Here is a 16,722-nt window from a genome sequence, read left to right as displayed (position 1 = left end):
CAACGTTGAGTTGCAGAAATCTGAATTATCGCTGCAGATCATTAAGGCGCGAAATTTAAAATAAAATCATATACTTTCAATACCTACTTTTCTGCTCATTAATAATTATTTTCTACTAGATTTCTCTGCATATTTTCTTAAGTTTTCACTGGCTGCACAGAAAGATTTAAAAACATACTGAATAGTTTTCAATTTGCATATGAAACCTATTCCGAAAATTCGATTTTATTTTTAATGTGAATACGAAAATCAATAAATAGATAAATAGTTAGTATCGCGTCTACAAATGTCTCTTTCCTCTTCCAATTGATCTATAATCAAAATCTATATTCAAAATTTCATTGGTTTTGGTTTACCTAAATTAACGCCAGGGCTGGGAACTGACGCGTCAGTCGTAATTTAACAGCCAAAATTCCGCAAACATTCAAATTGGATGAAACGAAGAATTACTTTTTTATGCAAATTAATAATAAAATTGTTCAGTTTACTCATAAAACACAGTAAATGTGTCAGTCATTCAGTTTAATTGTTACGTCGTAACCTTGAATTGCTCTAAATTTAGTATCGACTGGACAGACATCGTTCGTTTATTTAGGCTTCTTAAATTAATTTTGTACGCCGCTTAAACTTATCTTTGTCATCGCACGTATTGGCAATTTAGAATCTTCAGGCCTTAGCCTGCAACCTTAAATTCTCCCCAAAACAGTTCGTAGATTGTATTTACAGAGGTTTAAAGTAGTTAAAATGCAGCTGTTATAACTATCTCAAGTTGTCTATATTTATGATTCTGAAATTCTCTATCTTTGTTCGCCGCACGTTCTAGCACTTTAGAGACTAAGTTGTGAAAACTCTAATTTGAACGGATACTGTACATCTTTCGTCCAGATTGCATTTACCACTTAAGCTGCTTAGATTCATAGCTCAACTCAAATTGCTGACCCTACCATAAAAACGTTTACAATTGTACTTAAACTCAGTCTGAAGATGATTTGACTTTCTCAAAATATGCTACGTCACGATTAGGGTGTGTCTAAATGCTCCCACTTCCACGCTCCTCAGCCAATAAGCAATAAGCATTCTTTCATCCCTTCTTCAATTTTGTATCTCGACAACTCTCAGCTGACTCTATCGGTACTGTTCCAGACACTTTCAAATTTCATTCCGCGGAGAAACATAGTTATCGCTCTTACTCTTGATCTGTCTACAAGAGTAAGACCCGTACCCGTCTTTATTAGAAATAAACTTACAATTAATTTTTAGTAAAGTGTGGTGTGTCAATTTATTGACAATACCCTTCTGTTCATTAAACGCATGTTTTACCTCGTCCACAAAACATTAATAAAATTAATAATTTAACTACTGGTAATATTTTCTTTAATAATCCTTAATTTCACAAACGTGACATCTCAATAAAATATAAACGAATGTTTCAAAGCATGTGATTTCATAGTTTTGTGTATTTTTTCAACATAAATGTATTTGGATATTTGTTTTATTTTTCAAACGATGTTTAATTGAACAAAAATAATAAAGTCGATATTTTTTTCGTAAAGGTTTTATTATTAAATTTAATAGCTTTAAAAGAATAAAGAATAATATCCAAATGCACATCTGAAAAATAATTTTTTCTACGTCTAGTTTGGTCTAGTAGAAAAATTAAATTTTGTCCCATGCAATTGGTATTATTGTTTGGCCCTCGGCATGCAGACATCTTGCCAGGCGACGTCGAACCATGAAATACTCAATTACGTCAGAAATTTTGCTTTCCCATCCCTGACTAGCGCTGCACATGCTGCGCAATACCACTTGCTTCTCGTGTTGGTTCTCAGTACGGGCGAAAAGTGCCAACCGTTTTGTAAGACTTGGATGCGTCACATGCAGTAGTATGAGAGATATATATACATAAAATACATACGCTTGCGCAGACGAGTGAAGAGCTAAACGTCCATCATTCGCGTGACCGGATTGATAACGAAAACTGATCGTTTCACGAAATTAAAGAAAGCAGAAGGTTTTCGGAAAATAACAAAGTGCGTAAATAGAGCCTAGAACATGACATCCTCTGCAGGGTCTCGATTAAGCTTGCCGAGTGCTGGGATGGCGTGCATTAGGACTAAGTACTCGAAAAGTGAAGAGGGTTTGTGATGATTTGTGTTGCGTTTTTATTCTTTCGAAATAATCAAGTCAGTGTCCTTCGTGATCGTGTCATATCTTATTTTGGTTGTCCCCCTTGATCACCCACAAGCGCAAAAGTGCCAAAAGTACTCAACGGTCACACGTGGAATGGCAGCAGCCTTAAAAAAAAATCACTCGCGAAGAAGATTAGCCGCCCTGACATTCCTGTCCAACATTTCGTTGGATGGGAGTCACCGAGACACCAAGTTAGCTCTGCTTCCCCGCAACGGAGTTATTTATCAAGGTGCACTCCAGGGTCTCCAGGAAAATCAAAATTTGGGCTTTTTGGAGAAAAAAGAGGCTGGCGGAGACACAGAGAAGATTTGTAATTATTCCCAGGATGATGGAACGAAGCCGGAATCGCCGCAGAAGGGTGATCGGAGTTTTGGATCTGATTCGGCGGCTATTACACCTGCAAAAGCTGCGGTTACAAATTTCTTAGAGCAGGAGAGGAATTGTCCTCAATTATCACCTGGAGCATACAGTTCCTTCAGGGAAAGGTAAATCAGGATTTCTTTTTTAATGTCTGCTTTTCTCTTAATTGAATTTGCACAATTTTACGAAAATTAATTCATTTAGATTTTAAGAAAGTTATTTTAGATTTTAAGAATTTCAAGGACGAATTTATTTTCATTATCTCCAGTTTCATTTAAAATTGATGATATTTCTAGATGATTTATTTTCAAAATGAGATAAACGTTTTCAGTTTTGTTCAACGGAGAATGACCGAGAACGTGATTCAGTTACCCGAATTTTTCTCTAAAATTAAAAGTGGTTTCTTATATTTTATTTGCTTTATTTCTGGTTTAGAACAGTGAATTATCTAAAAGAATGATAATTTTTTGAGTTTTGTACGGGTAATTTATAAATTGAAGATAAAAAAAATTACCGTGAGAATTTTAATTTGGGATCAGAAAATTTCGTAAAGATTTATAATTTTGACTTGGAAAACATAATTCTTGACATGGAACGAGAAATTTTGGAAAAGAACTTTCACTTTGATTTACAAAAAATCCCTGTTTCATGATTATTTCCATCATATTTTGAAAATTCCTTTTTCCAAATCAGAATGCTTTTAATTACAAATTTTGTTTGCACATCAAAATCAAAATGTTTGAACTAAACATAATTCTGACTTTGAACACGGACTTTCGAACATAAATTTAATTATGAATTGGCGTAGGGAATTTTCTAAAACAATTATAATCCTGAGTGAACGGAAAATAAATAAATGAAATATATAAAAAAATGTCATAAAGAATTATAGTTTTGATTTTAAAACAGGGAATATATTAGAAAATTATAATTTTGTCTTGAAATAGGTAATTCTGGACATGGATCGTGAAATTAATGACAATAATTTTAATGCTGAATTATAAAAAGAAAATTTCCAAAAAGACCTATTTCATGTCGAAATTCGTCAAATTTGTAAAATTCTTTGCTTCAAATAAGACATTTTTTATTTTTTTAAATCTTTTTTTTTGCAAATAAAAATTTGCCAGAATTTGAAACTTCCCTCTTCTAAATTTTAGAAGAAGAAATTATATGTCTGAATTATAATAGAAAATGTTGGAACTAAATATAATTCTGACTTTAAATACGGACTTTCGAAAATACATTTAATTGTGACTTGGCATTGGGAGTTTTGTAAAGTAATAATAATTCTGAGTGGAGGAAAAATAAATAAATGGAATATAAAAAAATTCTTATAAAGAATTACGATTTTTACTTTGTAATAGGAAATTTACAAAAGAATGATAATTTTGTCGTGGAACAGGTATTTATTTAGGTGGAATGGGAAGTTTGGAAAATAATTTAAATTCTGATTTATAAAAAGGAAATATGTGATAACAATCCCTGTTCCAAGTAAGAATTCGTCAGATTTAAAAAATTCCTTATTTTCTTGTACATAAGTATGTACATAAGAATGTACATAAGAATTAACCAAAATTTCAAACTTGTCTCTTCCAAGTTTTAGAAAAAAAGAATTAATATATTTCTGAATATAATAGAAAATGTTGTAAGTAATGTAATTCTGATTTGGAACAAGCAATTTTTTGACATAAATGTAATTGTTACTTGATATACGGAATTTTCTAAAACCATTATAATTCTGAGGTTGGACGGAGAATAAATCAATTAAATATGAAAAAAATTCTCATAAAGAATTATAATTTTGACTTTGGAGCAGCAAATTTCGTAAAGGATTATAATTTTGACTTGAAACAGGTAATTTTTCACGTGGATCTTGAAATTAATCAAAATAATTTCAATTCTGAGTAATAAGAAGAAAATTTCCAAAAAGACCTATTTCATGTCAAAATTCGCCAGATTTGGAAAATTCTTTACTTCAAATAAGAAATTTTTTAAATTAAAAAATTCTTTTGAACTCCTTTGAACTCTTTTTAATTGACCATGAGAAACTCGGGAACTGACCGGGATTTTAAATCATCACCCTGGTTTTTAAAATTGAAATTCTGTTATTAGATTGCATTAAAACACTTCGTATCTTTAAATCTGTATTTTGTTTCGCTTGTTTATATCTAAATCAAAGAGAAGTGACCTTTAGATTTATTTACTAATTATTTAAACACTCCATTTCAGATTGCATTCAGGAAATGTCTCAAAAACGTTCATGACTGATTTAATTTATTTTTAGTTTCATTTGCAATGCTTTATAGATATTCGATATGGAATTAATTTTTAATTAATAGGGCCAAATAATTACTAGATAAAGATATAGTTTCTTATTTTCTTGGTTTCTTGCCCATGGAATTAACATATTTTGTCTTCCGGAAATATATTTATGTGTATCAATGTAACTGGAAACTTTGCCTTAATTGTAAGCCTCAATACAAGCCCACTGTCTGTTTTTACTATAGAAATTATTTTCTTAATCACGACAAAGTTAAAATTGACTTTAGCTAGAAAATAATTCCTATTTCTGTAATTAAGAATATTTTGTTAATCTATTTTACATTTATTATTAATGCCTTTAAAATCCAAGAAACATTTCAAACCTATCTTTGAAAATGCAATATTTTTGCTTGAAAAGTTAGGAGTTTTTGAATCGTTTTAAATTCAATTGAATATACTACCCACAATTATATAATGCTGTGTCTAGCCGTTCCGAAAAAAATGGGGGAATTGGAAAAAGGGATTGACTAGTCGTCCCTAAAACTCGGGACAAGACATTTCATTAATTTTAACTAAATATGCACTGAATTTTTAGCATAAAAAGATTAAACAAAAACTAATTTTATTTATTATGCAAATTCATGGACTTTTGAGACAAAGACAAGAAATGATTAATGATGTTTTTAGTACTATTTCATTATTTAATTAATTGATGGTGCTAATATGTTTTAGAATATCTTGTAGCATAATATTTTCAAACCTTTCTAAATTAAAAATAATAATTAAATACCTTGAAACTTAAATAAATTATTGATAATAAACTCGCGAAATTGTATGCACATTCCAAGTGGATTATTTTCAAAACTGCGAAATATTTAAATGGCTCCGTATTATGAAAAATTATATGTGAAAAAAACTTGGAGCTGTCAGGGAATTTTTTCCCAGGATTTTAGTAGACATGCTGTTAATGTTAATAGTAAGACAGTAAAAATAATAAGCTATTTGTAAATCAAGTTTACAAAGTAGTCTTTTTTAAATTTATTTTTGTAATGCACCGATAAGAATTTGTATTTCAAATTGCCATTGAAGATAGTTATTGAAGTGGCTATATTAACATTTATTAAATTTAATTCCTGTAAACCGGAATCGCAGTATTAGATCATTAGGAAAATATTATCTTGTAGGTATTAACTAAACCTCTCTTAAATTATATTCTTGTTGAATTATTAATTTAGAATCAGAATACATTTAAATTAAAATATGTGATTGCAATGTTTGGCTCATTTACTATAATTTAGACTAAATACTAAATCATTTCTTTTCTGATTTATATCCAAATTTTCTATTTGCTAATTTGAATTAATTTTTTATCTCCTGAAACTAAAACTGAAAGAAAATTAAACTAAATAAAAATTCCTTTGATTAATTTTATCTCTAGAACAATGTTATTTAGTTTCATTATACCTATGGGAACAGAATGAATGGAATCTCATCGTAGTGGCATTTTCGTCAGGTGTAGAACTTGACACTTGAGTGGAATTAAATCTCTGATAAAGCTCAACAGATAGTAAAAAATTATCCCTAGCTAGAGAGATAAAGAACATTTAAACTGATTAAGATAAAGTTCGATAACATCCGAAAAACAATTCTGTTGAGCACTTGGTTTGAGCTCTTAGATGTAACGATAAACAAGGGTTGAGGAAATGAAGATAGTTCACACGTAAGTTTAAATGTGATATTTTAATCTGAGAGAGGAGCGTAAGAGGTTTACAATGACAAGGATTGAATTGTAATGTCGCAGGTCAGTTACAGATAGCGTTGAGAGTAGGAGGGAGACTCACAATTTTGAGGGTGGGGGCGAAAGCCCAGGGTCCGTAGGCGTGTTCAGATTCGTTGGTTCCGAAAAGAAGCGAAACTTCTCAAAGATGATTTTACAAAAGATTATACAGCTGTGTACTTTAGAAATATCAAGGTTTACCTAAATGAGACGAGTCTGAAGGGCCTAAAGTGAAAGCGCACGTACCTCGCTTTGTTGAGGGATTAGGACTCTGTCCTCGAAATTTTCGATATTTCCATCTGGAGAGCAATAACGGGTAATAATAGTAAATTTCAAAATGCTAGGCTTTGAGTGCAATGAAGATTATTCTAAATCCTAAGGGACTCGAAGAAATCACGTTTAAAACAGACGTAAAACTTTATAAACCTGAAAATTGCGCAGCAACAAATTCCCTTTCAATATAATGTTTACCCTTAGGTTCTAAACTTTTTTGGACCTACAAAAAATTGAGCATAATTCATTTTTTAAATAACTCAAAATTGCAAATCGATCGTCAAAATTATGCATAGCTAGAAATGAATCACACTTATACTGATTAAGATAAAGTTCGATAAAAACGAAAAACAATTCTCCTAAATTTAATATAACTTGAATCACCGATTGCGCGCTAGGGACTCATATAATTTATGGATTTGGGACGAAAAACAATTTTTAATACAAAATCACAATTTCAAATAACTTCATTTTACAGATTTGCAAGTTTTTTAAGATAATATAAATATAATTTAATGAAGATTCTTTAGAAAGTATCAAAATATTTGTAAATATTTCAGATATGTCAATTCAAAATAACTCATCCAACTGTTGATTCTCGCGCTTCGCACTCGATAATACATTTATCTCGCGCTCCGCGCTCGGTTTTTGTATTACCCTCGACATTTGCGCACAGACCACAATTCGAAATTTTCTGCATTGTATCTTAAAAACTACTATATCAAATGTCTATTGCAATTTTTTTTGTGTGCACCTTGATCTGGTACTGCTTATTCAGATATTGTAAAATAATTTTCACATTTTATTTTTACTGATCCTAATAGGACTCTGCTGTGGTAATTCAAGCCCTTCATAAACTACAATTATTAAGTGAAGCTGAACATTTTTTTTTAATTTGACATTAAAGAAGGTTCTCAAAGCACCTACGGCCTTGACGATTACATTCTCATCGCGATAATCGCGCTTCGCGCTCAAAAGTTACGTTATACAGGCTCTAATTTTTTTAATTGTGGGATAATTTGCAAGTCTTTTACCCATGTATAAGAAACTTTGACAAAAATTTCTATAATTTGAAAAAAAAAATGAGAAAATTTGGAAAATTCTCTAATTTTTCAAATTGTGGGCTAATCGAAAAATTCGGCTAGAATAGTTTAAGATATATTTGGTATCTAGTGAAAATTTTTGGATCTGTGCAAAAAATATATTTTTTTTTGAAAATATTTTAATTTTTGAAAAGTTTATAACTTTTCTAATTTTCATCAAAATGACAAATTTTATTTAGATAATTTGCAAGTCTTTTACCCATCTATGAGAAACTTTGACAAAAATTTATATAATTCGAAAAAAAAATTTCAAAATTTTGAAAATGCTCTCAATTTTTAAATTCTGGTTGGAAATGTCTTATTCACGAACTTAACCTTCATTTTGGGAACCTTCAGAAGTGTATGAAATGCGGACTTGATTTCACAAATCCTTCAAAAGTTAGCGTGGCTGCAACATTCAGGTAACCATACATAAAGACAAACAGACACCGATAAAATTTTATAGTTTTCGGTTTCTGTGAGTGCCGAAACGTAAAGATCCGTTAAAAACCAGAGCTTGAACATTTGGAGGATTACATTACATTCTCAGGAATGAGAATGTAAAAATCATTTTCAATTAATTGTATTTTTAACCAAAACAAATTTTCTAAAAAATAAAAGTTAAATTTTTTAAGTTAATTTAAACCAAATAGTTGAATTTTCAACAAAACGGTTGCAATCTCAACCAAAAAAGATTAACTTTTAACCAAAAAAGAAGATTTTTCCAGTAAAAAATATGAATTTTCAAAATTCTTTTTAACTTACTGGAAATATTTATAAAATTTTGATAAATATTTAAAAATTAATAAATTGCTTTAGTATCTTCGAGATTTTTTTCAACATTCTTAGAAATATTTAAAATATCGGAAATCCTTTTCAATTTTCTTGAAAGTAGAAAATTCCTGAAATTTTCTCAGGAATCTTAAGAAAAGATGTTAATTTTCTTAAATTTTTTCAAAACTTAAAAAGTTTCGAAAATTTTTTTATATCTTCGAAAATTTACATTTTGTTTAAAATTTTTTGCAATTATTTCTGAATTATTTATCACTCTTCAGGCTGATAAATAAAATTTTGAATTATTTGAAGTTTTCATAAAACGTTCTCTACCAAATTTTTAAAATATCTTGCAAAATAAAAAAATGCCTTAAAATCTTCCAAATTCTTTTTTGACAATTTTAGAAAGCGCTTGAAATGTTTTTAAATCTTTTTGAATTTCTGTCGAAATTGTTTTGTTTTTTTTTGTATAAGAAATTATGGAAGATTTTCCAACGGAACTTAAGAAAACTAGTATATTCTCTTGAAACCTGTCAAAACCCTTGAAAAGCTTCAAAATTGTTTTTAAAAATCTTCGAAAATTTTCATTTAAAAAAAAAATGTTTAAATATTTTCAAATTTTGTTAATACTTTCCAATTTTTTAAATATTATATCGAAATTAAAACAAAAATGCATTTAAATCTTCTAGATTTTCTAACGACATTTTTATAAATCTTATGAAAAGTTTTTTAATTTTCTTAAAAAATTAATGAAAAAAAAAAAAAAAATCATTTGAAATTTTCCTAAGAATCTTAAGAACAGTTTTTAATAATCTTGAAAGCTTTCAAAATCCATAAAATTCTCTAAAATTTTATTTCAAATGTTATGTAATCTTTTCAGGTTTTAAATTATTTATGATTTTTTTAAAACTCCTAAGATAATTTTATCATAATTATTATGTACCAGTGTCATTACTGCGGAACATTTGTTGAAATAAGTACTAGGAAAAAGAATATATGAGGAGTAAGCGAGCAAAATGTGATAAATTCTTGTTTTTTAAATTGAGGTAATGATGGTTTCCGTATGTTTAGAATGTCAAAAGGAATAATATATTTATTGAAAAGACATAAATTCGTTATTTAAATGTTAAATGGAATTTTATTTTAAGGCATTAATGTATGGTATGATGTATATATATATATATAAAAGGGTTCGGTTTTGATTCCTCTAGAATCAAACCGAAGGGTCTATGACAAAGCCACCGAACGCGTCCTCGGGTTGCGGATAGAGGGTCCCTGTATCAAGGGTTTCTGCTGCGTATGGTTACAAACATAACTAGGCAGTCGCGGACAATTGTCCAGGGGTGGTCCGTAAGAAATTAATTCCCAAGCGGAGGTAACCGTGCCGAAAGCTTAATGGCACCTGGGTGAGGTATCTAGAACGGTGACTGTGGTATAACGGGCGACCTCCCAGAGTACGCAGCCTTATCCTTGCATGCGGAGCTCTACAAGGATGGACGAACCCCTTTCCCTAGTTTCTCGTGGGACAGACAATGACAACACCAAAAATAGTTGTAGTAAGTGCGATTCAAAACAACAGAACGCGCAGGGCTCCCGACAATGGGTCGGCCAACAATGCCGACCACTCTAGAGCTGGGGGAGCCAATGAAAATGGATTCAATGCGATGGATCGGCGGAATCTCGGGACCTTTTGGTGGACGGAGCGAATGAATCACGACTTGCTAGAGTGCTACGATGCGAGTGTGGCCTCTGAACGGGGTTACATGGCACGGTTGCATGCTCTGTGGTGCGAGAAACACCCGGAGCTATCGCATTTTTCGCAGTAACGTCTGCGAAACCATGCCGAACTACTCCGAAAAAGGGGCTATGTAAGCGGAACGCCTACTCTACCACAGCTAGAACAAGCCAGCAACAGAGAAAAAGAGGTGACACTAAGACCAACCGCGGGCAGGCATCCAATAGAGGAAGAGCGATGCTTTGTGACCCGGAGAAACATCAACATCAAGGTTTCTCTCAAGCCTAAATGATGACGAGCTTCGTGGACATTTTTCCGAAGAATCTGACCCCTGGGCTATCAATTATTGTGTGTATAATGCAGCGAGAGCTTTGGCCGATCCGAACCGTAAAACAAAACCAACGGTTGATCATAAGACCAAAAGACGAATACATCAACTTGCCATAAAGATAGACTGGGCAAGACAGTACGCGTCCCGCATTCAGTGTGTGATTGACTTATCACATCTGGCAGGAATTTTACCGCCGAGGTTCGAAAGTTCGCGCGCGAACTCCGGACCCGTTATCACACACTTAACAAGTCAAAGCTGCTGACCATCAGGCAGCATATTGTTGAGAGAATACGGATACTATCTGATGCTAAGAGAAGTCTAGAGCGGAGGGAGAGGTGGGTCAGAGGAAATCAACAGTTTCTCTCTGACCCATCTCGACTCTTCCAAGACTCTCCGGTTACTGTCGAACACCCACCCAAACCAGAGGAGGTCGAAGTATTTTGGAGAGAAGTCCACGAAGTGCAGCATAGACTGGACGAAGACTCAGAAAATATAAATAGCTTTAAGGAGTTATGTGTTGCCCTCATAACACCTGATAAAGAATGCCCACCCATCACTACCGAGGAGGTGAAAAAAGTATTAAGAGGGATGAAGAACTATTCCGCACCGGGAACAGATTGTATCAAAACCTTCTGGTGGAAGAAGTTTTCTTCAACCCATCAGTATTTGGCCCGTATTTTCACCTCATATTTGAAGTCGGAAGAGCCGATTCCGGAGTGGTTGGTGGAAATGCGCACAATAATCCTGCCGAAAATAGGCAACTTAGCTGACCCGAAAAATTACAGGTCAATAACTTGTCTGAATACACTTTAAAGATATTCACAGCTATCCTAAATGATAGGATTGTTCGGGCAATTGAACCTGTGTGGCAAGAAATGTATGAACAACGAGGCTCAAAGAAAGGCGTAGCCGGATGTCGGGAGAACCTGCTCATCGATAGACGTGTCTGGAAAGATGCAGCATTCTACCAGCGTGACCTATCGGTGGCCTGGATTGATTATCGGAAAGCTTTCAATTCGATCTCCCATAGACTTATCATCTGCCTTTGGAAATCTTAAAGGTTCATCCGCAAATAGTTAGGTGCACAGAGAGATTGATGCGCTTTGGAAAACCAGATTTACTATCTCATCTGGAAAAAATCGTGTGACAGCTAACAAGGTCACCTTTCAGAGAGGTGTCTTTCAGGGCGACACCATGAGCCCACTCCTCTTTTGCCTTACATTATTGTCACTATCTCTAGCACTTCGCCATTCCGACGGGTACTTATGCGGCAAACCTGCAGATCGAAAGTACAAGGTCACTCATGTATTTTACATGGACGATCTGAAGATCTATGCTAAAAACAAAGAGTAACTACACCTAGCTCTAGGGATTGTCGGGAATGGGAAGTGCCGCATATACTGGAACTTTATATTCTCGACAATTTTTTCTGTTTCACACTCGAGGCCAGACATGGTTCTTCTTGACTTCGAGAAGCGAACCATGTTCGTTATCGAATTTTCGGCACCAGCTGACAGAAACATCATAGCCAAGGAGAATGAAAAGAAAGAGAGGTATCGAGACCTTATAAGGGAGTTGCAACGATTGTACCCGGAATATTCTGTTAAACTAATCGTCCTTATCATCGGCGCTCTTGGAGGTGCCAAGCTTTCACTCTTTAATAGCCTGAAAAGCAAGCCTGAGTGTCAACAATATGCTAAAACACTTGTGGGAAAAATGCAGAAGGCAGTAGTCCTTGGGTCGCTCCGTGTTCTCAGGGTGCACGAAACTTTTGCCGAATCGTCGTATTGATTCCGTTACAGACTGCAACCACTTATCTCACAGTCGTGAGACATTTTAATAATAAAGTTCTTGATAAAAAATGCAGGAAATAGAATTTAGTTGTTTTTAAATTATTTTTTGCTATGATGTTCTTATACACCATTATTTACAGTTTAAACACATTCTTAATCACTCAAAGAGAGGCAATAAAGAACATTACATTTTAGGATTTACTATTCTCTGCACTGCAAACGTTACCTGTAATTTCTGAAGTCATTAGCATGAAACTGCATAGAGACTTTTTTGAATATAGTGTATCAAATGTTAATGCATATTAACATTCAAAGGAGCAATTAAAAGAATTCTAGGAAATCATTTGAAATATTTACAATTTTTTCTCGATTTCCTCATAAAATTAGTTTTCCAGAATAAAAAAACATTAGAACTTTTTTCAGAAGTCTTAGGAAAAAATTTGATTCTCTTGAAACCTTTCAAAATTCCTAAAATGTTTTTTTTTCTGAAAACTTGAAAAACTTATATTTTATTTTAAATGTTTTAAAAGCTTCTCAAGATTTGAATTATTTTATTCTGCAAAATAAAATAAAAAGTGTCTGAAATTCTTTCAAATATAGTGTGATAGGAAAATGTTAAGAACAGAATTATTTCGTAATATTGAAAAATCATTTACAATTTAATTTTTCTCTTTTGTCAATAATGTTTAGAAACACGCCGACATTTTTGTACCATTTAATAAAAATTACTGATTTGGAAATTTTGATTTACTGAATTGGTGGTAAAGAAAATTCGTAATAATGTTTATTAATAAGTAGATGAACAAACTGAAAACACCGACTCAAATTCATATTCTCAACTTTTTAAGAAAATGATTTTTATCCTTGGGTTCTGAATATTTTTCGACCTATAATGAAAAATTAAGTATCATTAAATGTTATAATAATTGACAATGGAAAATCGTTCGCAGAAATTCTCTAGTTTCTAGTAAATAATTGTTTCTTTTTCAGAGCTGGGACTGCAGGCAGTGATTATTCTTTACCGGAAAGAAGGGTTGGTTCCCTGCACTATAAAAAGCGAATAACCCATCAAACCTCTACTTTATCAGAGGACATTAAACACCATTACAACAGCAGCAGTGAAAGTATCGGTTCCGTACGTTCTAAATCAGCTTCTCAAGTTACAAAATTGAAAGCAAAAGCTCTCAATAATTTACAATCAGGATGCGTAAATAGTGGAATTATACCGGAAGTCACAAGGGAATTACGTTTGATGCAACGTCCGATATCCGGGCATAAATTCAGAGACGATCGGGTCATTGTAGTTTCGACTAGACGAGTTCCATTTCTCGTATTTTCTGCCATCCCCTACAATAAGGGTCAACGAACGAGTTGGTAAGCTATTATAAAACAATTCTCTGATTTTTAATGTAATTTCTGGTCTCGGACTCACCACACTATTTACAATATTTGATACTTTTTTGAGCGGTGACTTTTATTTCGTTACTATTTTGAAGAAAAATGACATTAAAATACACTTTCTTCTCTCACAATTCTCTGCTAATGCCACTATTTCTTTAATTTTTCTCTGAATATATTTTGGAAATTTCTGTATCACAATTGAATTTTTAACCAAATAGTTTAATTTTCAGTAGAAAAGATGAATTTTTAAAACAGGAGATTAAACTTTCACGAAAAAGACTAATTTTCAACAAACTACATACATTTTCAACTTCACAGTTTGAACAATGGTTAAAAATTCAGTTTTTAATCAAAAATAGAGTAATTAAATTTCTATTTAACAGAATTATTTTTGAATAAAAAAAAAATTAATTAATTTTTAACAAACAAAAAAATTAATTTTCAAAGCAAATTATGCATCTTCAACAAAAAACTGCAAGTTTAGCAAATTATTTTAACTTTCAACCAAGGAGTTGTATTTTCAACAAAAAATGTAATAGTTGATAATTAAAAAAAAGATTTTAATTAACAATAAAAACAGCTTAATTTCACCAACAAAAATGAATTGTCACAAAAAAACTTGAATCCTCAACTAAACCCGATTAATTTTCAACCAAACAGTTACATTTTTAACCACAAAATTGATTTTCTATTTAAAAAAAACGAATTTTCAAGAAAGTACAACATTTTTCAACCAAGTAGTTAATTTTTCCTGCCGAAAATAGGAATTTTCTGGAAGGCAATTGAATTTTTAACAAATAAGTTCTTTTTCAACCGAAGCAGATCAATATTTAACCAGACAATTGTATTTTTAACCAAAATGTCGAAAATTCAATAGAAAAAGAGAGACTGAATTAAAAATAAAAGCCTGCAATAAAGAAATAGGAATTTTTTATCATTCATAGAATAAATAATAAAATTTAAAATAAACATTGAAGTTAATTTTAAGTACTTTAAAAATATTAAGTTAGAAAACTGGAAATTTTTTTTTAAAAATCAAGTTAATTTTCCATTGCACACTTTTTTATTTCGGACTATACTTTAATAAAACTATTTATTTTTAAATTGGTGACACTATTTACACTAATTCTTATCTCTAAAGTGAGTCCAAGACCGGTAATTTTCAGTGGTTCTTAGTTATTTGTTCCCAATGAATGAAATCTGATTATATAAACTTATTTTTAATGTATGAAACATATTTTTATAGTTTGGCGATTCTAAATTTAACAAATTAAATTAATTTTATTTTTAATGGTGCTCTTTTCGTAGTGGTGACTAAACCTTATTTTTCTTTAAAAATGTAAACTTTCTTAATTATTATTACTAGCTGGCAAAATGAAAGGGGTAACTCTCCTGTCTTCAAAAGCCTGGCAGTGAATAATCCAATTTTAAAAAGGTACCGATTCGTTCATTCGTAGAACTTTTGAATATTTATAATAATACTCTGTTCATTTTTCGTCAGGGTGGCCGCAGGTCAGAGAAAACCTGGAAGCCAAGGAAAAGTCAGGAATTTTAATAATTTAAAATTCTAGAAGAAGCCCATATTAGTAACTGTTAAAGAAGAATCCGGGCTGCCATAGAGTAACTTATAGTCATATTTTCTGAAATCACTTTTAAATCAATTTTTTAAGATAAAGTCACTATAGTCACATTTTAAAATGAAAAGATGATTTTAGTCACTTTTCTTTCAATAAATTACCTCATTGATTAACCACTAGTGAATTCAAGTCTACAACTGTTTCTGATTTTTCTCTGAATTCTTTTGAAATATTTAAGGGTATTTTAAAAGATTAAAAAATATTTTGTACAGATTTCAATAATTTAATGGGATTTCAAAGGATGTGAAATATTTTAGAATATTAAAAAATATTCTAAGGCATTTTCAACGGCTTTAAAAAGTTTGAAGCAATTTCGAAAGACATCAAAGGATTAAAAATATTGTAGGGTATTTCAGAAGATTCCAAGGAATTTTTAAAAGATTTCAATAATTTGAAGCGATTCTAAAGGATTTAAAATATTTCAGGGTATTTGACAATATTCCAAGGTAATTTAAAAAAATTAAAATATTTCTACTGATTTAATGATTTTAAGGATTTTAAAACATTTTCTGGAGGCTTTAAAGAATTTTGGAAGATATGGAACGATTTAATAGGACCTATCAGGTTTTATCGTATTTTTAAAGATCTTAAAGAATTTTTTCCAAATTCCGAGGATCAAATTGATTTTAAAAGATTTTAAAAGCTCAAGGTATTTTAGAAAATTTTCCAGGATTTCAGGAAATATCATCAGATTTATGTAGTTTCAGAGAAATTGAAAGATTTTAGGACATTAAAAAAAATTTCAAGGAATTTTCAATTGATTTCAAACATTTGAAAGGATTACAAAGAATTTCAAAGATTTTAGGCATTTTTAAAGTTCAAAGTAATTTTAGAGCTTTACAAAGTTTCAAGGGATTTTAAAAGATTCTAAAGGATTTTACATATATTAGGGTATTTTAAATAGATCACAATCATTTGAAGTGATTCTAAAATTTTTACAAAATTTTACATTATTTTTCAAAATTCCAAGGAATTTCCAAGAGTTTTAACTTTAAAGAAATTTTAAAGGATTTCAAAGAATTTTAGAGGTTTTGAAATATTCTTGGTTATTCAAAAATATTCCAAGGAATTTTAAATTGATTTCTATAATTTAATTAGATTTTAAAG

General features: G+C 31.2%; 1 protein-coding gene across 4 annotated transcripts in view; it reads left to right on the top strand.

Annotated features, from left to right (window-relative positions):
* The first annotated feature begins 1,848 nt into the window (after window positions 1-1,848).
* LOC117179712 (CDK5 and ABL1 enzyme substrate 2) overlaps window positions 1,849-16,722 on the top strand; it is a 27,138-nt gene continuing 12,264 nt past the window's right edge. For 2 of the 4 annotated variants that reach the window (XM_033371753.1, XM_033371752.1), the window contains exons 1-3: window positions 1,849-2,675; window positions 13,568-13,951; window positions 15,345-15,413. In XM_033371753.1, the coding sequence (XP_033227644.1) occupies window positions 2,284-2,675; window positions 13,568-13,951; window positions 15,345-15,413 (845 nt within the window). In that variant the 5' untranslated portion in view covers window positions 1,849-2,283. The remainder of the gene's footprint in view (window positions 2,676-13,567; window positions 13,952-15,344; window positions 15,414-16,722) is intronic. The other 2 variants (XM_033371755.1, XM_033371754.1) reach the window with 1 other exon arrangement.

The sequence above is a fragment of the Belonocnema kinseyi genome, chromosome 9 (genome assembly GCF_010883055.1).
Source record: "Belonocnema kinseyi isolate 2016_QV_RU_SX_M_011 chromosome 9, B_treatae_v1, whole genome shotgun sequence".
NCBI classification, from domain to species: Eukaryota; Metazoa; Arthropoda; class Insecta; order Hymenoptera; family Cynipidae; genus Belonocnema; species Belonocnema kinseyi.
This window is presented reverse-complemented; position numbering and strand designations above follow the sequence as displayed.